We start from the raw sequence: 26,264 nt of genomic DNA on the forward strand, positions 1-26,264 counted from the left end.
ATTTAAACATACATATCAAACAGTAGGATAGAAAAATAGACTAATTATAAAGAAAAGCATCAGAGAATGTCAAGCAAATTACTTTTTTTGACGAAAAATGCGATTTTTACAAATTAGAAAATAATAAAATCTTTTCCATTTACGTTATGCATATTTCTGCCCTAAAAATCCTTACTATCGTTTCACTTTGTTTCTTGTATTTAAATTTGTCTGAATGTCTCAAAATAAAAGTGAAGAAATAATTTAGAGAATCTTCATTCAAAAACAACAAAAAATCCATCTTATAGAAATAAAAAATAATTAAATCATATCCGTTTAAATTATGCATAGCTCTGATTTAAAATGCTTGTTATCGTTCTAATTTTTTTTGTTGTATTTTTTAATAAATTTCTTTATCGTCGTGAAAGCTTATTTCTTATACGCCATTGAATGGGATATAAGAAAGACTCAAGGTGCGAAATACCAGAAAAAAAAAACAAATTACATCTACAAGGAAAAATCATACTTTTACAAATTAAAAAAAATATTACAATTTTATTCACTTAAGAAATACCTGTTATTTCTTTTAAATATTTGATATCGTTCTATTTTATTAATGTTTTAAGTCTTTTTTTTAGTTAAATTTGTTATTATTTTATCGCTCAATAATACACGTCCAATAGGGTAGAAGAGAAGACTAAATGTTGCATGTAATGATAAATGTACAATAACTCACAAATACAACTTTTGCAAGTAAATCAGATTTTACCAATTAAAAAATAATAATACTGTATCCACTTAAGCTGTGAATGGTTTTATCTCAAGACCTTTGTTCTTGTCCTAACGTATTTGTTTCTTTCCTGAAACTGAAAAATAACAATATTTAAATCATGTCCATTTAAGTTATGCATGGTACTGACTTAGGATTCTTGTTATCATACTAATTTATAAATATCTTAAATATTTTTCAATTGGAAATCATTCTTCTTATATTAACCGTTAGCCGTTAAATGGAATATAAGGAAGACGTAAGGTTAATAGTGTCAGAAAAAAAGGGAAATTACATTTACAAAAAAAAAATCCCACTTCTACAAATTAAAAAATTTTATGCAATTTTATTCACTTAATTATGATAAATATGACATTATGACTTAAGATTAAGAAGGATAAAAATTTTTCGGGGAAATCAATGGTTTTTTGAGAAAAACCTTATTTTCTGATTTTTGCCCTTTAAGTTCTTAATAACTTTGTTGCTTTTAAATCTGGTATTGTAAATTAAAGATTAGTGTACAACCTATAAAACACAGTACACGTTCTTATAGAATAGTTCCTTGACAAATTATTGACTTTAAATTTTTAGTCGTTCTAGTAGCCATATGTCTTCTTTGGTAAATGACAACCAATGGATTTTTCAACTGTTACTACTTTCAAGTTCAATAATGCATATCTAGTACAGCACCCAATAAAATAAAGAACAATACTCAATTTAAGAAAACACAGTAAATAATCTTAAAAAAAAAACCTTTTATAACAAAAAATTTAATTAAAATAATTTGCTACTTTGTTTTTCTTTTAATGCAGTATCCATCAAAATAAAAGTGAAAATTCAATATGGGGAAACTTAGTAAGGAAGCTCAAAAATTTACTTTATACCCCAAAAATTTAATATCCCTATTATTGTCCCCTTTTATTGACTTCTTCAGGATTTTTTGAATAAGTTTGTAATTACTTAATTGTAATTACAAACTTATTCAAAAATTTGTATATATTATAATTACTAGCATTCATCAACACATACCCAATAGGAAAAAAGACACTCAATTTGAGGTTAAAACAATTACTGTTTACTATGAAATATCCTCTTTACAAATTAAAAATTTAATAGTATCCCTTTAAGTTATGCATGGTACGAGTATTTTTTATTTAATTTTGTTACATTTTTGTCGTTTATTATTTTCTTAAAATTTTACTTTTAAAACAGCATTAAATAGAGTAAAAAAACAGCAAAAAAACTCAAAAAATAAACCTAAAAGTTATACATCATACTGATGGAAAAACTGCTTTTTCTAACCTTATTAATTTTCTTTTTTTTCTTAGTTGTATAAAGTATTTCCTACTTGTATAAAAAATATATAGTAAATAGTAGTTAATAAATTTAATAATTTTTTTAAATTTCATGTACAGGTATGCACAAATAATATATCGACTGATAACCAATACCCATGCAAATTAATTAAATAAATTTATTGCGAACGCTGTAAACATTTATTCCGCGTTCTCATATACTCCCGAATACAAAAAAAAACAAAAAGTGCACGCGCATAAAACCGTAAAATAAATCAATTATTTGCAAAATAGAACAAAACGGACCCCTCTCATATAAATTCCTGTATTTATATTATATTTGCGCATTTTCCCGGCAATGTTTATGATCGTAAATAAATTTTATTTTTATTCGCGTTTTTCTATGCGAACAAAATATAATTTGGCCCGTCAAATACAAATTCATTTAAAATAAAATATTATATCGTTATCCTGTACGTGTTGTCACAGGATAGACGGGACCGCTTTTTATTCGATATATTATATGTTTTTGACATGCGCTTAAAATTTTTATATATTTATTTTTTTTCTGTTATTAAATTTTATATATATGGCCGCTGTAATATTAAATCCCAAACAAATTGGTAGTTTTTTTGTTTTGAATTTTATTAAAATTTTGTCGTTAAAGCTTTTAAGCTTTTTTAATTTAGAAGTTTTATAGTTTGTTTATTATTGAAACTAAACGAATTAAATATTAAAAAAAGCAATCACTTCTAATTGTATTTGATTATATGATTTTTTATAAAATACGATTAAAATGTCAATGTATTCTGAGATTTTTAAATGATTAGTCTGTTTTTTCCTTGAATGATGCTCTTAGCTTAAAAAATATAAATAATATGCATAACTCTTAGGTTGATTCCTTGAGTTTCGTTACTGTTTTTCGTTAATCTAAATTATATTTTTACTTGATTTTCTTTTATTTAGTCTTCTCTCCAATTAGATGTTGTATTTGTATGGCATTAATGAAAGCCAAGTAATTAGAAATAACCATAATCAAAAAATCTTTAAAAAGTCAATACACAAGAATGATATTAAGGTTTCTTAATCTTAACTTAAGGTGATATGATTTATATATACAGGGTGTCCTAAAAGTCAACGATAATAATGAAGGGGCTGATGGAGCAACTCATAAGTACCCAGAAAAATATAAAATGACCTTAGTAAAAAATCAATGGTTTTCGAGATATTGGCACTTTAGTGGAAGTCACCAAAATCCTACTCTTGAATCAGATTTTCGATTGTCACGCCTTAAAAATAGATATTATTTAGAATCTCTTTTTAGCTATGCAACACTGAATAGCCATTTTACTGATCAAAGACAAATATTAAACTAAACGGCCAAAAAATTTAATAAGATAAAAATAAGGATGTTAAGCTAAAACTATGAAGAATTTAAATCAATACCTTTACTCTCAATTCATTTACACTGATTCATCAAATTAAGTATTGTTTTTCATTCTATTGGTTGCTATACTAGATGCATAATAATAAATAAGGAAGTCGTGATAGTTAAGTAATTCAGAAAAGAAAATAATACATTAGAACGATATCTTTATGACTGTCGATCATTTGTAATTTGCCGGAGAAAATGTCCACCAGAACAACTGAAAAATTAAAAAAGGTATTAATTTGTTTAGAAAGTATTCTTTAAGAAAGTGTAGTCTAATATAGTATTTTATTAGAAACTGTATTCAATATTATTCTTTACACGGTTTTATTTTATACGAAAGGAACTATAAAAATTTGACAATATTTTAAGTCGTGGACAAAAATTAGCAAATTAAATTTTTCTTAAAAACCATTGATTACCCCAAGAATTTCTTACCCTAATCTTAAGTCATAATTATATCTTTATTATTTGTGTCTTATCTCATGATTTTTTCCTTATAGAAGTTTTTTTTAAGTTTCTTCACATTTAGTTTCCTTTTCTATCCTATTGGAAGTAAATTTAATAAATAAGCGACAAATTAATTGAACTATATCACAGATTTAAGAAAACATACATATTATTTTAATTTTTAAATTTGTATTTTAAGAATATTTTTAAAATTGTAAAAATAGGATTTTTCGTTGTAGCTGTTAATCCTCTTCATCTGGTTTTCTTCTCACCGTAAGTCATTCTTATAATCCATTTAATGACGTATAAGAAATAAGCTTTGACGTAAATAAACCTAATACTATTAAAAGTAATAAATGACAAAGTTTTAACCAATTTAACCCAAACATCTTATTATTACAAGAATCCTAAATTAGCTCTATGCATAATTTAAATGGTTATTGTTTTATTATTTTTTAAGTTGCAAATGTTTTTTTTTTCTAATAGAAATTTTCTTGAGTTATTCTACTGTTTTTCATCAAATTGAATATTGTCTTTTAATCTATTGGAAACTGTATAAGATGACTTTTATTTTGACTCTTAGCTGATATATTAGACGCCAGTACTAATTTTGTGTATTTATTAATATTCCTTTTAGCCTCAGTTATTATTTTTTAAAGTTTCTAATTTTCCAGTACACAAATTTATTGTAGTTTTTAAAGACAACTAAACTAGTTTTTCTTTTGCATTCTTGAAATATTTATAATAATTTTTTATATGTATAAATGTAACTTTTGAAAAGATATTTAAACATATAATCTTGTTTATTAAACCCCTGGAATATTGGATGTTAATTTTTTTTTGCAAACACCTTTGTAGTATAATTTTTTAGGGACATTTACGGTTTTTGTCTTGGCTCTCAAATCTTTAATATACTAGATTCTGTTACTATTTTTTTAAAATTTTATATTATTTCTTGAAGCCTCATTTACTATTTATTTTATGTCCTTATTTTCTGGATTTGTTGGGTTTTTTAAGGATATATAAAGTTATAGTTTTTATATTTGCTTCTCAATCCTTATAATATAAGGCCTCACCTTTTTTTCATGTGTATATCTTACTTAAAGCTTAAAACTTTTTAGGCTTAAACTTTTTAAAGGACTTTTAGTATTCGCTCTCATTTCTTTCGTTTCTTAAGATCTGGAATATTGGATGCCATTGCAATTTTTTTTAACGTGTAAGAACTTCTTGAAGTCCAAAACTTTAAAGGATATTTAGACTTTTAGTCTTGGCTCTCAAATTTTTCATATTATGGATGCCAGTACTAATTTTGTGTATTTATTAATATTCCTTAGAGGCTCATTTCGTTATATTCTAGACCAAAATTTTACTGTGTTTTTAAAAATATTAAAAACTATAGTCTTAGCTCTTAAAATCTTGGAACATTGGATGCTAATAATACTTGTTTTATGTGCAAATCCTTTTTAAAGCTTAATGTTTCAAATGATACTTCAGACTTTTAGTATTTTCCAAAAAGAAAGAAATGCAGTGACAGGTTGCTAAACGATTGTCCTTTGTTGACTGCATTTACAAATACATGTAAGAAAAATTGCTTTACAAAATTAGACTAAGAACAAAGGCATTAGTTTAGGAACTGCAACTCATCCTGTAAAAAAGACATATTTTTGTGAACCAAAACAACTTAGAAGGCTTTTTTTTTGCATTTCTTCTTGATCTTTCAATCCCTAAAATATTCAAGTCAAGACCAATATTTGTAATTATAAAGTCTTTTAATATTACAAGCAAATTCTTTACGGATTTTTAATCTTGGCCCTTAAGTCCCTAGAAATTAAATTTCAATAGACTTAATATGAAAAGATGCCAAAATCTCATACAAACAATAAACTTGTTAATCTAACAAAAAAAGTGATTTTTCACGCATTTATATAAATCAGCACGCCTCCTCTTGCCACTCATCCCCTTAGGGCATCCAAAATGCCTTTTTCGCTTTCTCTCCTCTCTCGCTCTTCTCGGGAAATTTATACCGATTTAATATTTATTTTGATGGGTTTAACTCGGCGTCACAAACACCCTAAAAATAGGGGTTGAAACCATCTGCCTCTCTGCGTCGTTCGTTATATTTAATACCTTTTAAAAGAGAGTATGTCTTTTTCGCTGCTGCCACTCACGCTTTTGTATTATTTTGACGTAGAAAACAATCTGTGATGCGCTGCTATTGGTTGGAATTAAGTCTATAAGAAAGATGAGTGTTAATTACGTAAATCCTCACTCCTAAATATCTTCTCCTCTACAGATTCTTATAAGAATATTCTTAATAAGTTCCATGAACAATCATATCACATGCCAACCAGAAGAATTTTACACAATATCTATAAATAAATTATTGAAATTCCATTTCTCATATAAAACCGTTAAATAATCAATTCCTTGAGAATGGTATCATTCCCAATAGCAGCATGCGAGGAGCAAACCGCGACTCATCTTTTATTCATGTACGAACGTATTAAAATAAAACAAAACAACAACGTTCGAAATCTCTGTTTGAGCACTGCAGTTATATATATACATACGTGTATATATATATCGAGTATATATAAAACATTAACCTGTCAACTGGCAGTCATAAATAACGTACTGAAAATAAAAATCCTCGCCAAGTCGATTGGTAATTAATTTTTTAATTCGACGGTAATGCTTGTTAATTGTTTATTTATACGTTTAAGGATTTAATTAATACGGTTTTGTTGGTGTGTGTCGAGTCGTTTGTTCTTGAGACGTGAAGTAGACTGTACGGATTGATTGATACATGGTTTTTTTTTCATTGGATGTTTGCTACAATTTTACTTATTTTCTTAGTGTTTAAGCACTAATAGAAAATAATTAAATATGGGTTATTAAAGGCCGAGTTTTTTTTTTAAGAGGGCATATTTGTTTGCTATAAGATGCTTTGATGGTAAAAAAGCTATAATCCTCGGTTTTTAATTACTCTTATTTTAAAGTTTTTTTTAAAATTTTTTATTCATTTTGAAGCTTTGTTATATTTTTTAAATGAAGAATTCACTATTTATTGAAAAAATGAGTCATATCCATTTAAGTTATGCACAACATAGAGGTAAAATCAATTTTATGGTAATTGGAAAATGAGAAACAAGTAAATTGGTTGCCAAAATAAAATACCATGAATTTATAATAAATAGTCAGATTGGATAAAAGCATTGGATTTTTGTCGAGCTTAAGATACAAACTTTCTTCACAAACAAAGAATTTGATTTTTAATAGCTTAATAAGACCACATTTTGACTACTGTGGGTCACTACTTTATTTCGTAAAGAAAGAAATAATATAAACTAGTTGCAAGCAGTGCCAAATAGAGCTGTGCGAAATATTTTAAAATTTAGTAAATACGAACCAAAAACAAGTATGTTAAAACCTTTAAATTAGCTCGATATAGAGCAAAGACTTATATAAGTATCAAGTTCTTTTATTTATTAATAAAATAGAGCATGGTCTTCTACCTCTATCTTTGAAGCAGTTCCTAAAAAGAAATATTTAAATTTATATTAATCCATTAAGGCAACAACACATTTTTTATGTAAATACTATAACAAGGTCTTTAAGCTCTTTTGGTCTCTTCGACAAGGGTCTGTCATTGTTTAATATGTTGCCAAATGACCCAATGTTAAGATAATATCTTAAAAATGAAAAAAATACGTCATTAAATTTATATTAATTATTAACTTTGTTGCAATACACATCTGTAGACATTTATTATTGTTAATATTTAGGATTCATTAGTTTCTTTGTGTAGGCTTTACTATGCTAAGTTTGTTAGTTTTAACTAGAAGTTTTTATGATTGATTTTTATGAATTGAAATTCTCTGAAACTCATATCATAATTTACCTAGGCCTTAAGATATTAGAATATAAGCAACTATTAAAATTTAAATTGATTTTGTGTAGAAACCTTTTAGTATTTTTTTAATGTTTTATAAGTTAAGGTTTGGTTTAATTTAGAACGAATTTTCTTGCTATCAACTTTTTTTATTAATTTTTTTTAAATGAATATTTACATTAAAAAATACATAGAGTTTCTCACACATTAATCGCAGTGTATTATAATTTAATAATTTATGTTCCTCTGAATTACTTATTTATTTTGGTGTCCTATAAGGAGTCTTAAGTACTCTACTATTCTGAATATTGCCTCGATTGTCTAGTCGAGGAAGTCTGGAAAAATTGTGTAGTTCCAATAGTCTCTTGCTCTATATTTCCAAAACCAACGTTTTGAACATTAAGTGCGACTTAGGTCTAATATCTTTGAATAATAAAACAATGATTTTAGGCCTGTAAATTGATGATTCTTTAAATATTCAGAGCCACATAATTTAGCTAAATAGGAAACTCTTTTCTAATTGCTATGCTTCGTATCATATCATTCAACCTGGAATTGGTAGTGACACGTATTGCATATTTCTCTCTAATTAAATCACATCTTCGTTACCGTATTCCATTCTGGGGACCCTGTTTAAAATGCTTGTTTTCTTATTACTATTGTTTCATTCAGTATTCTTATTACAAAAACGGGCACTACGTGAGATGTAATGCATATGTAATGCTAAAATGCGATAGTTGTATAGACTAATATTCCTTATTATAATTCAGGAGACTGTGTCCCTTCTTCACAGACAGATCAGAATTCTTAAAATTCAAAACATATTATTCCTTGCAGGAATATTTTAATGACTTTCTCAAATAGCTAATAGGTTTAAATGCACGTATGCAGCTTGTTTTGTAATTTTGTTTGAATGTTTTCTGTGTTAATTGGTTAAACTTTTATATGTTCCATATTAGTTTGAATTAATTTTACTGTCTATTATTTTATATGCAACTTAAAAGTAAAAAAAAAGTGACTGTGCATTACATATTGACTAACTTAGAAATTAAGATCTAAGGTTTTTACACTACATTATTTTGATATTTACAAATACAGCAACTTTTTGACTTTGACTTTGAATTAATTAATTATTTGTAATTTTATTTATAGTCTTTTTATTATACCCGATAATAGAGTACATAACAATTAGGAAAAACAAATAAAAGATCTAGAAAAACTATTTAATAACAAAATAATAAATTGTCTATGGATTAACAGATAAGAAAACTATATCCATTTAAGTTATGCACAAGTATCTATACAATTAATAAGATTGATAGCCCATTTTTGGAATGAAATATTTTTCTCGTCTACAGTAATAGGCGAAAATAATCTCAGGTTATATATTTTAGAAAATTTGAAAGGTTTGATAAGTCTTCAGTATCCAGTAAAATCTTGGGACTTAATATATAATTTTCAATTTGCTCCTATACAAAGTTGAGAGTGACACTCGGAATAGGTTTGAATATAAATAAGAAAAGCTTTCTTTTTTCATAATGAGTTAGTTCCTTGGCGACAAAGGTAATAAACGTATTTTTGTAGTGAAAGAGGTTTCTTACAAAAAAAATAATTAAAAAGCCAAGTCTAGTAAATAAAAAATGCAAAAAAATCTTTCATTTAAAAATTTTCTATTAATTTTTGTGGTTTTTGAAATATGATTTTTCTCTTAATTCCCTTTCAAACGAATTAATTTTTATAGAGTTAATGTTTTTTACTTATGAATGGTCAATTGTAAAAGATAACTACAAAATTACTAACAAGATCAATATTTTTTTGTTTCTAAGTTAATAAGGCAAAAAATCCAATAAAATCACTACTGTGATAAATATTTTTGTGATTTCAAGAAATTCAATAAAAACCACTATTTTAGCGATTCCACCACGAATCCTGAATAAACTCTTAAAAATTAATAATTACCGCAAAAAGACACACTAAAGTACACCCTTAATATTTACACCTCACCCGACCAATACCTCCCCACCCCACGAAACGACCCATTTATAAATTCCATAAAAACCGACACCATTATACTCGAATTACCTTCCACCCCTGGGGCACATAAGGGTGGTCCCTATACTAAATCGGTCCGCCACCTTTTGTTTGCGCCACGTAAGCCTATTAAACGCATCAAAAGCATATAAGTGAGAACCCGGCGATTTTGTTTGCCGAAGGTATTAGGAGATTTACACAACTGTAACCTAAGTTGACAGATGTATGTATATGTGTATATAGTCGGGTGGAAGAAAAAGGAATAAAATATGATTTGTTTAGGATTTTTGGTTGTATGGGAATAACCGGATTTGGTCGAACTGGTATTGTATGATGGTTTGGTATGAGTGGCTTGGGTAAGGACTTCTGGGCCTTTGAGAGCTAAGGTATTTTGCAGATGATACAACTCTTATAAGAATTAAGTCTTATCCAGTTAAATCCTGGGATGTTAGTTAAGCAATATTTTAGGATTTATGTCCTCAGGCAATCTTTTAAGAGGAATTTGTTTGTCTTTAATTCTTTAGATTAGTTTCTAGAGTTTCTTTAGAAGAACTCTACCATCACTATTTCTTTTAATTTTTTTTTTGTATTAGTATTTTTTAGTTCAAGAAATTATTCTTTTATTAATTTTGTCTAGACTTCTTACATTATTCTTTGTTAGATTCTTTTATATTTGTAAAAGAATTACGATTACTAACAAATTATGCATATTTCTTATGCCTTGACTTTTGTATTCCTCACTTATTGGATTCCAAGACTTTTCTTTAAGTTCCCTTTCTACTAACTACAAATTTATTATATTTGACTCTTGACTTGAGTGCCAAGACAATTTTTCATCTTTATTCTACTTTAGAATTTCATTTTCTATTTATTGGATTTTCTATTTCTATGGACTTCAAACTTATCGTGTTTTTTAACATTACGAGTATTTAAACGAATAGTATGGATTTTAAAACTCTTGGTATATTGGATGCCAAATATTTTTTGACTCAAATTTTTTTTAAAGGATATAGATTTTTAAGTTCTGGCTCTTTAATTTTCGATGTATTAGATGCCAATTTTATTTTTGTTGCATTTATGTTATATTCCTTGGATCTCGTTTATTATAAATTAGATTTCCTAATTCTCTAGTGTAGAAATTATTTCTTTTTTTATATTTAAATTTATAGTATCGGCCTTTTAACAATTATTCATGTTGATTTATTAATATTAATCTCTATGATGATTTAAACGGAAATCGGAAAGAACGATTTTTTTTCTTATAGGCATGTTCAAATATTTCAATATTTTGACATGCAATATGAAGTTTTTTGGCATGAACCCTGTAGAAAAGTATGTTGAACTCATCTGTGATTTTATTGGTTCACTCACTAAGAATAGGTCTGGGTTTTTTCCCTTCTCAGTCCGTTTAATAAAAACTAATCTCAACAGTGATTTCCGGCATGAAACATAAACTTAAGTTGTTTCTATTAACTTGGGTATAACAAAATATATATCTTGGCAGTGATTTCTTAAAGGTTATAGATGAGAACCTTTTACACGTATGTAAGACTTACAAGCAAACAAGAATATTTATTTCAAAAGTAATTTCATTGTGTCTGTTAACTTATTAACTTGAAAATAATAAAATATTGTCAGTGATTTTGTAGTGTTGAATTACGAAAAATGTACGATTGTAGATTTTTTTATTTTTTATAACTGTAAAAAAATATTTTTTTGCCTATTGGACTACACAAACACAAATATTGATCTCGTCATTTTGTTGATTCATCTACTCAAAATAAGTTTACGATTTTTCTCTTACCGGTGTGAAGACATTTAAGTATTATTCTCAAGAGTAATTTTTAAGGAGGTTTCGGCACAGAACTTGTCAAGAAGATATTTCTATTTTCAACTCTTAATGACTTGTATATAATTAAATATTTATCATGACTTTGATGTGATAAAGCTCATAAATAAGAAGTTTTACGAAAACATAAAGTATTCTTCTCGCCTATCTAAATATTAATCTTAACAGTGATTTTAAGTATTTTCAGCGCGAAACTAGTGGAAACATTGTTCCAATTAATGATCTTTTATTATTGACTAAAATATTGATCTCGGTATTTAATAATGAGGTTTTATATCGTGCAAAACTTAAAAGTGAGTTATTAATTTAAAAAACCTCAAAAATACTTATTACATTAATGTTTTTCTAGTTAACCCACGTAGAACCTTAACATTCTTATTAAATTACTTTTTCTTTTTTATGAGAGCTTGGAAAAATGATAATGTTATAATCCTAACAGTGATTTTCAACTTGTTTTTATTGTTAATGTTCTTATATGTTCACATGAATAAAAAATATTTGTTCCGTTAATAATTTGAAGAAATAAGTGAGATCAGTTGAATTTCTGAAAAATCTGTTTTCTCTTGTAAGTATTCGCAATAATGAAGTATTTATCTTTGTTGTGATTTCTAAGGTTTTTCAGCATGGAAATTTTAAAGCAAATTGTTCTTGTTTTAATTTACTTGGTTATATTACAATTTTAAAAAATTTACACAGTAGGGATTTTTAGGATTCAATAACGTAAAATTCGTAATAATATTTAGTACTTCTTCGCCCATCAAAAAAATCGTGATCTTAGCAGTGATTTTTAGTATTCAGCAACATCGAATTAGTAAGAATTAATTGTTTATCTTAAAGGCTTTCAAGTTTAAAATATTTATTACAAAAGTGATTTTTGAGGTTTTTTTTGCATAACTACATAGAAAATAATATTTTTTTAGAAATTTAATGATATTTATTACAGCAGTGATTTTAAGGTTTTAAAAAAGATTAATAAAACTGGTAGCGAATCTCCTTGAAATACATTAATTTTACACTAACCAATCTCGTTGTTTTATGGATTTTTTCTAAAAAAAAAACTGATTTTCCTTTCCAGAGCGCGGTTTCGTCTGGCCCGTCACAGACATCCCCACCACCCAGCGGCATGGCCGTGACGTCATCGGCCCCGACCGCCGCCGGCACACCGCCCGCGTCTGCGCAACGGTGTTGCGATACCGGACGTCCCATTTTCACCGACCCGATTACCGGCCAGACCGTTTGTTCTTGCCAGTACGAATTACTTGGATACCAACGATTAGCTGGTAAGTTTTATAATATATATAACCATTATTTATTTCTCTATTTACTTCTCTATTAACAGACAGGCGCAGTTGTCCAATTGCTGAATGGCATATACAAGGAAAAATAGTCTTAGGATTAATAGTCTAGAAAGTACTTACCTAAACTAACAAAAGCGGTAGAACGAATAAGCGATGAATGTTTGCTTGCGATCTTGGAAAACTAAAAATTAGCGGGCATACTAAATTTCACATTATTATTGCATGTACAAAAATGTATAAAGAAAATGTATAAACTGTCTTTGTAAAGTCTCTATCCATGTTATATATACTTGAAAAAAAGGAGTCCAATTAATAGTGTCATACTTTAATATGAGTCTAACTCAGGAATTATACAATGTTAATAACGGAGAAGCTTTGGTAAAACCTACAGAGGGTTTTAATCAAATAATAAATTCTATTTTTTTATAGCTCTTAGAATATAGCTAGACAAATTATTTCTAGATGGTAATTTGCTAGCAAGGGTCACACTTAGATCTATGATAGTATTAACACATTTAAGTTTAGAGTTCAAGAGATGCAGGATATGTTAAGGTAGCTTAACACTTTTTCTTGAATTTTTTTTTGATGGCATTTATCTAAATTAATAAAGAGCCTATTATTGCTGTAATATAATCAAAAAATATATTTAAGTCGTTTTGCAACTGGATGTTCTTCCACGTGTTTTAAAAAATTATTTAGGAGTAAGGGATCGAGATGTGGGTCTTGAGGTACTCCTGATGTAAAATCCATGTCTTTAGATCTTATGCCATTAATTCCACACCCAGCAACAGTTATAGCTCTTAATTTGGGAATTTTCAACGACAATAAAGTTTTTTTCTAAATTTGAAATAATATTCATGGCAAAAATTAAAAGAATTCTTAAAAGTTTAAAAAACGTAGGAGGTGGTAAGATTCGAATATCGAAACAGGTTCTATGTGATGTCGCCTATAGTATTGGTGATCGTCTCTTAGATGTGATTAATACATCTCTTAGTACTCGCATCTTTCCTGAATCATGGAAGTTATCAACAGTAATTCCTGTTCCCAAGGTGTCAAACACAAAAAAATCACGATCAGTTTCGACCAATAAACACAGTACCCATTTATGAAAAATTGCTAGAATCATGTGCAGCAAAGGAGGAGCTTCTTGATTTTTACACTAAGAATAAATTGATAACACCAAATCAATCAGGTTTTCGGGACTCTCACTCATCTGAGTCCGTTATTGTTGGTTTGAATAATAATTTTCTTAGGACCATTGATACTAGTGAAATAGTTTTGACGGTTTTCCTAGATTTTAGAAGAGCCTTTGAAACTATGGATCTAGATATTTTGATTAATAAGTTGAAACAGTTAGGATTTAAGGGCAGTGTTTAAAACTGGTTAAAATGCTATTTGTGTAATAGGGCCCAATGCGTAAAATATAAAAATGTTATGTCAAAAATTCTTAATGTTGCATATGCTGTTCCCCATGGAACAGTCTTAGGTGGACTATTGTTCATTCTTTATATCAACGATATGGTACATGCAATAAAAAAGTGTAAAATGAGTTTATTTGCAGATGACACTATTTTGTATATAATAGGAAGGAACCTACATCAGATGCAAGCAAACATGAGTGGTGATCTTTGTAATTTATTCGAATAGCTCTGTATAAATAAATTAAGCTTAATTACAGACAAGTCTAAATTTTGACATGTGCGGATTATTGTGAATGGGGACAAAATTTTATATTAAAAAAGAGATTAAGTATCTAGGAGTGATTTTAGATGCTCACCTAAATTTCCAAGCCCATGCAGACTACATTGTAAGATAATTTTTGAAAAAAGTAGGATTTCTGACACGAATCTGTAAAAATGTTTCTAACCGAACAGCTTTTTAAAAAGCCATATTGATTATGATCAATTGTAACTTTAATGTCAAAGAAAAGCTGTTTGAAAATAAGCAGTTCAAACGATATGGATCTGTAATTGCAAATATTTATTTTTTCGACAGATTTTTGTACTGGAGCGATTTCAGCAATTTTTCAAGTTTTAGAGTAAGTATGTGTGCCTATCAAAATACATCTATTATATATGATAAAAAGGCGTCGATTAAAGTTTGGATATAGTTCTAAAGATAAGGCAAGGAGTCCGCCAGGACCAGGATCTTTAATTAAGGCTAGTTGAGATAAAGCCTTTATTCTGCTAATATAAGAAATAATTGATTCTTCTTAAAAAGCATAATGGATACTTCGATTCGTTTACATACATTTTCGAATGTTATTTAGCAATCTATTATTTATGGTGGTATAATCAGCTTATTAAAATTGTATTTTCTCATAAGAATTACATTCACAACAAGATTTCTGACTAAATTCAGGTTTATTGTGATGTCTATTGGCATGTGATAAAGGTCCTTAGTTACAAGTAAAATAATACACTTATTTATCTAAATTTTATGCGGCAGGAACAGTACTAGGTCCAGAATCTTAGTTCTTTGATTTTTGACAGAATTAAACTGTATAAGTTTATTACAAGTTACAAAATTGACAAAATGCTGACCAATGGGATCAAGACAGCAGTTTGTTTCTATTATGGTTTTGAATGCGGTTGATATTAGGTAGAAAAAAATCTCTTGTCCAAACTTAAGGAAAATTTTATTTAAACTCATATCTTTGTCTCGTTTTCTATAAATTCCAGATACTTGAAATAATTTCTGATTAATTCCAGGATACAAAGCCATGTTTTATTACTTTAAGGTATTTGAAGTACTTTCTTATTTTAATTCCAGATTGTTTCAGCCTATCTAACCTACTACCTCTTCCAGGCAATGTAAGTCATTACTTGAATATCTGGAATAAGTGAGAAATGGAATTATTTAATAAAAACTTCTACTATATGCAGTTATTACGAAATTTATTTAGAAGGTTGAAAATGTCTAAAAGAAATATAAAGTAACTTTAAGTCCTTCGAATAGTCAGAAGTTTTATCTAAATGCCCGTAATAACAGAGAAATTGCCTAAAGAGCCTAAAACTAATAAGAAATATTATTTAAATTAAATTCTAATATCTTATTTAAATTAAATTTTAATGTTTTTTATAAATTCCTCGTAAAAAACGCTATTTGCAGATTATCCAGGTACTATTAATAAAATTAAACCATGATATATTAAAAATAAGGGAAAAGGATGAATTGTCATTAACTCTCTAGAATTAGTCACAAATTTATTTAAATTGCCTGTAATAAAGGAGAAGTTACTAAAAGAGCTTAAAATTAATGAGAAATTTCAATAAAACCCAAGTCTTTAAAGTTTCCTATGAATTTCAGGCACTTAAAACTATTTCTTATAAATTCCAGGCTGTTATAGCCATTTACAATTTCTTTCAGGCAGGTGGAGTCTTCATTCGTATGTGAGACTTCATTCGGTGCAGAATTCTTTCAACGACTCGAATAAGTAAACAAATAAGTAAAGTTCTTTCAACAACTCGAATAAGTCAGTTGCCTGAAATACATAAGAAAATACGTCAAATTATTGGAATAAGTTAATAAAAACTTTACTTATATGCAACTGTTAAGAAATTCGATTAGATGGTTTCAAGTGACTTTGACTTTGACTCCCTGGAATTTAATCCAAATGCCTGCAATAAGAAAGAAATAAACTTAAAGGACCTACAATTAACGAAAAATTAATTTAAGCTCAATTATTTTTTTATGAATTCCAGGCACTTTACAAATCATTTTTCAATAATTCCAGGCATACGAAGTCATGCCACATTTCCTTCAGGCATTTGAAATAATTTGTTATTTTAATTCCAGGTTGTTAAAGCTATCTACAATTTCTTCCAGATAGTTGAAGTCGTTCATCGAAGTCGAAAATGGTATCACTTGCCTGGAATAAATTAGAAATTTTATGAAATGCCTGGAATAAAAGAAGAAATACTTAAACTATATGCAATTGTTAAAAATTTCGATTAAAAGATCTAATATATTTGAAAGAAATAAGAAGTAACTTTAATTCCATGAAACTAGTCAGAAATTTAATCCAAATGCTTGTAATAAGAGGGAAATTACTTAAAGAGCCTACAATTAATGAAAAAATTTATTTGAACTCAATTCTTGGAGGTTTCCTATGAATTCCAGGGACTTGAAACTATTTCTTCATAATTCCTGGCATAGAAAGCGAGGTTTTATTTCTTTCAGGCATTTGAAGCCGTTTCTTTAACGTCAAGCTATTTTTTTGAAGTTTGGCAATAATATTTTCTGTTTAAGTACAAAAAGCAATTTATTTAGTTATGGTAGCATGAGGCGGAATATTTACAACTTTAATAATAAGTTTTCTATATACTTCCAACATCACATGACCCATAAGACATCTATTACACAACTAGTATCACACCATTTAGACAGACAAACAATTTGTAAAAAAACATTACGAATAGTAATCACTACTTCGCCATCATCCTATCACCCACCAATGGATCTCTATCAAGCCGGAAAAACGTTATAGATGGGCAGAAACAGTTCAAATATGAGCACTTCAGTGAGTTATGCAATGAGAGTCATATGGATTAATAGAAGGCAGCAGATCTTAGTTCTTAGCTCTCTAGTATTTTCATAGTAAAAAAATCACTTTTCATAAAGTTTAGATAAGATACCTTCATTTTGAATATGAACAGGCCAAGCTGTGTCATCCTTTTTAATAAATATTCTTAATTCTTAAATTCAACAGAATTTATATTTAGATGTTTGTCAGATATCGCGGGATTTTTTGAAAAGCATCTTATAAATTGGTGATAAGTGCTCATTCACAAAAATAGTTGCATCCTGTCCAAACTACGAGTCTTTTGTGCTTTAGCCTGGATTTCTACGTGCTTAAGCAGCAATAAGAGACTGGTTTCTCAAAATAGGAGAACTAAACTTGACAATAATACTTTTTAGTTGAGTGATTCTAGAGTGAATTTGTAAAAAACGAGCAACACGGTGACGTGTAACAATATCATTATTATTTACAGAAATATTGAATGTAAGGGAAATTTTTTTATAACATTTTATGAATTCCTATAATTTCCACTCTATATTGTTGGGCAGCTGTTGATTCAGAAACTCTATTTCGGTATGCTCATGAGTACAGTTCTTCTGGACTTTGTTTTATGTCTATAACTGTCTTAAACTCTATGGAAATTTTCTAGATAAGCATTAAAGTCGTCAATTTTATCACAACAAAATTTCACAGAATAAGACAAATTAACTTGCTCGGTCTTTAGACTGGTGACTTCGTTCACTAAAGTGACAAAATTTGACAAAAGACCGCATTTAACGTAAAATCTTTGCATTTTTAAAAATGTTTTTCATGCAAACTTCATAAATTTTCTTATTAAATCTCCCCTTCTCTTGCTTCCATCCTGTATTTCCTCACTTTTTTATTCATTATTTCTCGAGACCAACCAACCCTCAAGTAATTAGTCGAAAAAAAAATAAATTCTTCAAGATTGAAAGGATATATAATAATTATTTATCGTTTTTTTTAGTAATATAGTTGCATAATTATTTTCTTGATCAATTGTTTCAGGTGCTGGAGTAGCTGGCTTACCAGCCCTAAGTATGTATAGTGCCCCTTACCCCGAAGGTATGGCCGCTTACTTTCCGGCCCTAGGGGCTGACCAAGCCCCATTTTACACCTCAACGGTAAGTTATAACTATAATGAACCATTATAAATACTATAGTAGAGTATTACCTTAAAAGCATTTACGTAACTATTAAAACAGTCGTGCCGTTATCAATGAAAACAACAATAATAATTGTAAAACATTTTCAAATGGTGTTACTTAAAAAGCACTTACATTCAATAAAGTGCGGGTATCGCTAACAGCAGTTTATAGATAATAAAAGTTGTCATTAAAATGACAGATATACGAGTCTGGTAGCACGTTTGCTACAAAGTAATAATATATCTTTTAGATAGCCGGGGCAATTTAGTGGCGGTAGTAGAGAGTCTTAGTCTGCTATTTATTGCATTAGAAATATTATTAATGGTATCAATGCTTTTGCCATTTTTTACGGAATGTTGTTAAAAAGTGAACTTGTTAAGTGCTAAAGGAATAAATATTCTTATTCAGGGCAGACAATAGTGCGGTTTGCCCCGACTCAACTCAGCCATCACGTGTTTCTTTGATTGTTTATAGGCTCATAAGTTCTAATTAAAATTTCACAAGAAGTTAATACACATATAAACTATTGGCAACTAAAAATGCAAATAGTACAATAACTGATTAAACATCAATTAGTTTGACTATGTCTTTTGGAGACTTTGACTTTTCAGGCCAACATTACACTTCTACAGAGGGGCCGCCTAAATTAATTTACTTATTTTTGACTTTAATATAGCGGCCTGGCATTTTTTTTTAATCTGCACTCAAGATTTATGTTGGGTACTATACAGGTTTTTGGCCTGAGCCCAACATTGTTTTTAATGTATATTAATTGAGCCCACAAAGATCTTTCTTCAGATTAGTTCTCTCTTAGACCCTCTGATTTTTTTCTTTATATAAGGTGATTAAATATTGGCTGCAGTTGCTGATGATGAAACAATTAAAGGTCAAAAGAATCCCAACAAAATTTCCGATAGTTAAGTTCATAGGAATATTAATCCTTTAAGAGAAATTTCATAAGATTTAGAGAAGATGATTCACTCTGAAGCTTTTTGGAAATATTCCTTGGGGAATAGCCATTAAGTTAAGTTAATTTTTACTAACCCTTTGGCAGAATAAACTTTCTTATTCTGATGGTTAAACTAGATGGTACAAACTGTTTTGCACCTTCTATAATAATTTAATTTGTACATGATAGTAAGTGGTGCAGTTTATCTCAATCCAACTTAATTATACTTTGCGAGTAAAACGTTTTCATGCTAAAAGATCGTAAATTAAATGCAATTAAGACTCGTATTGAGAACAGCCAGTAGTTCAGTTTGTCCGTAGCCAACTATCTTGCATTCGTGAAACTTTTTGCTTGGTAGTCTTGTGACTGAAGGATCACAAGTTACTTAGAATTTTACTGCGAGTTAATGCAGATATCGAGAATATAAAGTTAGGAAAAAGTTTTCCATGATAGCTTTCATGTAGTTTTTTTGTTAAAGGATCGCAAGATAACAATTAAGTATAATGCATTTTGCAATTTTTGTTAAATGCTAAACCATTAAGGAATTTCAGGGCAGAAGATTGAGTTTGTCCTAGCCCAATTCAGCCGTCATATATTTCCTTGATAGCTCATAAGTTAATACGCACGTAAACTGCTTATTAGTGGTGCAGTTTGTCTGACCCCAACCCAATTATCCTATGCTAGTAAAAAGTTGTTAGTGAGAGTTACAAGACACATATTAAAAACAGAAAGTAGTCCAGTTTTTTTAACCCAACCCTATTATTCTTTTCTAATAAAAAGTTTTTTCTTGTTAGTTTTCCTGCTAGAGCATCGCAAGTTAAGTTAAAATTATACAGGCAGTTTTTACTAATATTGATACAGTAATGCAGTTTGTCCGAACCCAACTATCCTGTATTGGTAAAAAGTTTTTCTTTGATAATTGTTATGCTAAAGGTATCAAAAGTTAATAACAAACTTACTGGAAATTAACGCATAACATCAATATGCGATGAAAGGGAGCTGTGCAGTTTGTCCCCGCCTAACGAAATATGTTGTATTATGAAAATAATTATTTTTTAACGTAAATCAAAATTTTATGGGCAGTTTTTACTCATTTGTTGGATTTCTTATACCTAGGATCTAATCTTAGACCTTAAAGTGAGAAGTCAGTTTAAAGAAAAAATATGCTTTTTGCAACCCACTGAACCCAAAATTTTGAACCACTAACTAGAAAAGATCAAACATGCTGTTTGCAACTCACTAGACCAAAAACCTTAATACTTTTAAAATTATAGCTTAGATTACCTGGGACCCTCAACAGCAATTGTAGAGAATGCTTTGCTGAATATCATGCTTGTTGTTTCATTTTTCTGAGATCCAGGACTTTAAAGTTCAAACATGATCTTTGCAACCCACTTCATCAAAAACCCCCTTTTTCTTTGATATTCTTTTGTGACCTGGTGAAATACACTCAATTCCGTAGATCAAATAAAAATATTTTTCCAGACAATTATTGAAGTTAGACCCCGATGTTCTACTATGTCAGCTGATTTCAACTGTTTGCAAGAAATAAAACTAGATTCTCTTAGACAGTTGATTGGGGATCTGATATTCTTCTATGAGCTACTGGAATGCACTCAACTGCTTGAAAGAAATAAAAATATTTGTCCAGTAAGAACACGATGCTCTAAGTCAGCTGATAGAACAATGTCAACTGTTTAGAAAGAACATACTTCTAGACAGTTGCGTTACACTGTAATACTCTTTTTTTTTATTGAATAATTTTATAGTTCATAATAGCTAGTTATTTGGGTTGAAGGTCTTGAGAGAAATAACTTTTTACCTTAGTGCAAATTGTCTTATTCCAACCCAACTATTTTATGCTAGTCAAAGGTTTTTCTTTGGCAGATTTCGTGCTAAAGCATCGCAAGTTAAATTAGAATATTTTAAGCAGCTTTTACTCATTTTAAGACAGTAATGTAATTTGTCAGAACCCAACTATCTTGCCTTTATATAAAGTTTTTCCTTAATAAGTTTGATGCTAAAGGATCAAAAAGTTAATTACAATCTTTCTGGTAATGAACGCCTAACATTAATACATAATGAAAGGAAGCTGTACTGTTCGTCTGAGCCCAAGCATTTGATCAGCATTTTGACAATAGTCATTAGTGCACTCGTCAGCGGGTCTCAATTGTTCGAAAGAAATAACAGTATTTTTCGGTTAAATAGGGATCTTGAGACCTAGGATTTGATTTTAGACCTTAAAATGGGAGGTCTATTTAAAGAACAGACATGCTTTATGCAACCCACAGAATCAAAACCTTCATATCTCTAAAACTAAGACTAGGATTGCCTGGGACACTTAACAACATTTGTCGAGAATGCTTTCCTGAATATGATGCTTATTGTTTCATGAAATTTCTCTTATTTATTTTTGAGATCTGAGGACTTTAAAGGTCAAAGATGCTTTTTGTAACCTGCTTTTTAAAAACCCTACTTAATTAAAAATCCCATTTTTTCTTGATATTTTTCTATGAGCTATTAAAATGCACTCAACTGCCTGGACGAAATTAAAATACTCTTACGAGCAATTGAGTTAGAATCTGTTTCGCTATAAACTCTATATCAGCTGGTATAATACCATCAACTGCCTGAAAGAAATAAAAATATTAGTCTAGACAGTTGAGTAGGTAACCTAATACTCTAAGTCACCTAGTAGAACAAAGTCAACTGAACAAAAATAGGAAAATAGTCCCAGACTTTTGATTAGAACTGGGTAATTTATGTTAGCTGGAAAATTTTTCAACTGCCTGGCAGAATAAATACTTTCTAAAACTTTATTTGGGTTAGAACCTAGTAATCTCTGTATTTTAGTGAAGAATTGTATAGTCCATTTTAGTTAATAATTTTAATTAATTAAAATCAATAAATAATTTTATATTTCTTCGTGTTTGAGGTCTTGAGAGAAATAAGTCTTTCCTTATCTTACTTTACCTTATGGAATTACTAGATAAGCTTAATCCAACCATCTGTTTATAAAAAGTTTTTACTTGATAATTTTGATGCTAAAAAATGGCAAGTAAATTAGAATTTTAATCGAATTTAAGACATGCATTCGAAATAAAAAATTGTGCAATTTGTCCTGACCCAACCTTGCTAGTTAAACGTGTTTCCTTGCTAGGTTTTCGAGTTAAATAAGAATTTAAAATAGTTGCTTATATTAAGACAGGCAGCAGTTTATTCCAAATCAATCCAATTAACCTATGCTAGCTAAAAGTTTTTCATGTCAAAGCATTGCAAGTTAAGTTAGAATTTGATAGGCAGTTATTATTCTTATTACGGACAACAAGTAGTGCAGCTTGGTCCAGACTAAACCCAATTATCTTTTGTTTGTAAAATGATAGTATATGGGTACAGTATCACAAGTTAGTTAGAATCTTACTGGTACTTAACGTATCTATTGACAATAGGAAGTTTTGCAACTATCTTGTGGTTGTTATAAACTTTTGCTTTATAATTTTGATGCTGAAGAATTACAATCTTACTTGGAATTAAGTTGTGCAATTTGTCCTAACCCAAGCCAATTATCCTATGCAAATAAAAAGTTTTTCCTAGGTAGTTCTCATGCTAAAGTATCGGAAGGTAAACTAGAATTTTAAAAGTTATTACTCATTTTGAAGACAGGCAATAGATAGTGCAGTTTGTCCCAATCCAACCTAATTATCTTATGCTATTTGAAATTGGTAGCTTTCGTTATAAGCAGCTATTACTTATATTAAGGACAGTCAGTAGTGCAGTTTACCCTAACCCGACTTAGCCCAAATATGTGGTGTATGGCAGTAGTATCACAAGTTAATTAGAACCTTAGGAAAAAAAAAAGGAAGTTATGCAGTTTGTCCCAGCCCAACTAACTATGTTGTATCAAGGTAAATTTTTTTAAATAAATTATAGGCAGATACTTATATTAATAACAGCGAGTAGTGCAGTTTGTCCCTATCTATCTCAACTATCTTCTAGTAGTAAAAAATGTTTTCTTCATAATTTTGATGCTGAAGAATCGCAAATTAATTAGTGTTATTAGGTGTTTTTTTTTTACAAATTTATTTTATATTTATACATTTCTTTCTACAATATTGTTATGCTAATAATATTAATAAGGTTCTTATGTAAGGTAGCATACTCTGTGTTTAAGACCCTACCAAATATTTTAACATTTGCACAGCAATATACTATTTACCTATATTTTTAACAAAAATAAGGAAAAATAATTAAATTTTACTCAAATACAATTAATACAAAGGAAAAAAGTAGAATAGAGACCAGAACAAAAGCCGTATAAGCAGGACTATCAAAACCAAAGGCGAATCTAGCTTATCACGGTGTAAAAGAGTAAATAATTTAAATATACCTGTTTTTACAATTTTTTTATTAATTTGGCGTTTTACATCAGAAAGGGATTATAAAATTCGGGAGCAAGGTAACAAATATTTTTATGCAAATGAGATTTTATAAACAATGGAGTGAGACAGCAGTGCAGTTTGTCCTAACCCGATTCACCATCTTGATCGTTTATGGCCAAATGACCACAAGAAAACTAGAACCTTACTGTGAGTGAAAGTTGTGCAGTTTGTCCCAACCTATTTCAATTATCTTGTGTTAGTAAATGGCTTTCCCTTAGAAGTTTTAAAACTAATAAATTGCAAGGCTATAAGGATTTTAAAGACAATAATGCTCTTGACCGAAATATAAAATAGCGCTTGCAACTTAAGAGCTCACTCACTGGAGTTAGATGTAATTTTTCAAAAAAGTAAATTTATTTCTTATTCCAGGCAGGACTCTTAAGTATTTAAGGCATTTTTCAAAATTTTCCGGCAGTTCTTAATAATTTTTTTGGATTTGTGCCATTGCCTGGTTAACAGAACTCAGAAATGAACAAAAGTCTATTTTCGTCAGAATAATCTAATGGTAAAATGTTAAAAACGAAACGCTCTAAAAAAACCTTTGAACGTTTCTATTAGGAAATTTCGAAAAATTCTTACTCTATGCCATTCTGACAAGTATTTGATCAATTTTTGCCTTTTTGAGATTTCGTTGCATCACTTTTTTCTTGGTTTCACTGTTTCGCATGCATGAAACAAATTTTATGCTTAGATGCCTAATTCAGTGGCGGAATGCCAATCCTTGCATCAAAAAAAATTACCAGTTGTTTCATCTAAATGATCTAACTTTAACCTAATTTTTAGGAACAAGCCTAGTGTGGTCTTTGTTACCTCCTCTCTTTCCTTTGCTAAGAAATCTCCTTAAACTGTAATTTCTTAATTCAGGTAATATTTAAAGCTTTTTTTAATATTATCTAGAAGCATTATTACTGTTTCTCAAAATTTTCGAAAAGTCATCTATTTCCTAATTTTTCAAGGCATTTATAGTGTCTTTATTATCATTGCTTTCAGGTATTTAAAGTTATATAGCTTTGGTTTTTTTTAAGGAAATTAAATTATTTTTTATTCTAAGCAGTATTTAAACAATTTTTTGGAAATTCTTAAGGCACATTAGTTAGGCAGTTAAGGCCATTTTCAGTCTCATCCAGGAAATTGTAATAAAATTTTTCCAGGCACTTAAAATCCTATTGAGCAATTTTCTAGACAGCAAATTTAATTTCTTCCAGAAAAGTTTTGTAGTTAGATTTTTTATTATTCTTCCATGCTAAAACCATCACATATTAAAGAGCTAATGGTTAAAATCACTCCTTATTTGTTTTTCCTTACTAACTCAACCTAAAGCTTTAGAACTTTGAACTTTGCCTCTATAGCATAGAGCATTAAAGCCTAAAACAGTCTTAGGTTTAAATCATCCTAATTTAATTATTTTATTATTTTAACATATATACCTAATCCGTACCTGTGAAACCTACCTACTTCCATTTTTCTAACATACTAGTAATGAGAACTGAAACAATAGTCGCATTTAAATATTAAAACCGTAAGAAAAATCTAAATATTATATTTCTCTTAACTGACCTACGGTTTTTTTTTTGAAGGAGAACAATGGAAGTATCGTGTAAACGGAGGTGTCTCTAACGATTCTCGACTACTGTATTTTAATTAAACATGCTAGACAATTAGTTAATTGCCTACAATGGGTTTTAATTGCTTTGTTTAAGAGCATTGAGATGTTTTTGTTATAAATCTGCTTTCAATCATTCAAGAGAAAATATTAAGAGATCAAGTTTCTTTAAAAAAAAAAAGAAGGTTCTTTGTTATTGACCTTTTGATGATAAAAAAAAAATCTGGAGGCAGCCAGTGTATCGCAATGATAAATTCTGCTTACCTTGAAATTGCCATTAATAATATTGTTTTAGATAGATTCATGTAACGCAAAGGACAGCCTGCAGTGGAAAGTGCTAAAGCTCTCTTTAAGTTATTTCTTTTTGAGCGATTTAAAAGAAGTTGACATAATTTCTTGGTTCACATAGGTGATTTTTACATATTCTTCGTAATTTTTTCAGGCATTTTTGTTTTTTTAACAGTTATTATGATTGTTTTTTTCATTTTTCTTACAATAGGCATTCCTATTTTTTAATTATTTCTTTATTTTGTACAGGCAATTAAGGTCAATTTTTTTAAAGATATTCGTAACCACTTAGTATTTCTTCT

The 26,264-nt window shown here is 28.9% G+C and overlaps 1 protein-coding gene across 1 annotated transcript in view; it reads left to right on the forward strand.

The window, feature by feature from the left end:
• Window positions 1-26,264, forward strand: part of LOC126739193 (homeobox protein caupolican) — a 104,438-nt gene that overhangs the window by 15,571 nt on the left and 62,603 nt on the right. Inside the window, exons 2-3 of the mRNA XM_050444756.1 lie at window positions 12,770-12,974; window positions 18,544-18,659. Coding sequence (XP_050300713.1) covers window positions 12,770-12,974; window positions 18,544-18,659 — 321 coding nt within the window. The remainder of the gene's footprint in view (window positions 1-12,769; window positions 12,975-18,543; window positions 18,660-26,264) is intronic.

The sequence above is a fragment of the Anthonomus grandis genome, chromosome 8 (assembly GCF_022605725.1).
Source record: "Anthonomus grandis grandis chromosome 8, icAntGran1.3, whole genome shotgun sequence".
NCBI lineage: Eukaryota > Metazoa > Arthropoda > Insecta > Coleoptera > Curculionidae > Anthonomus > Anthonomus grandis.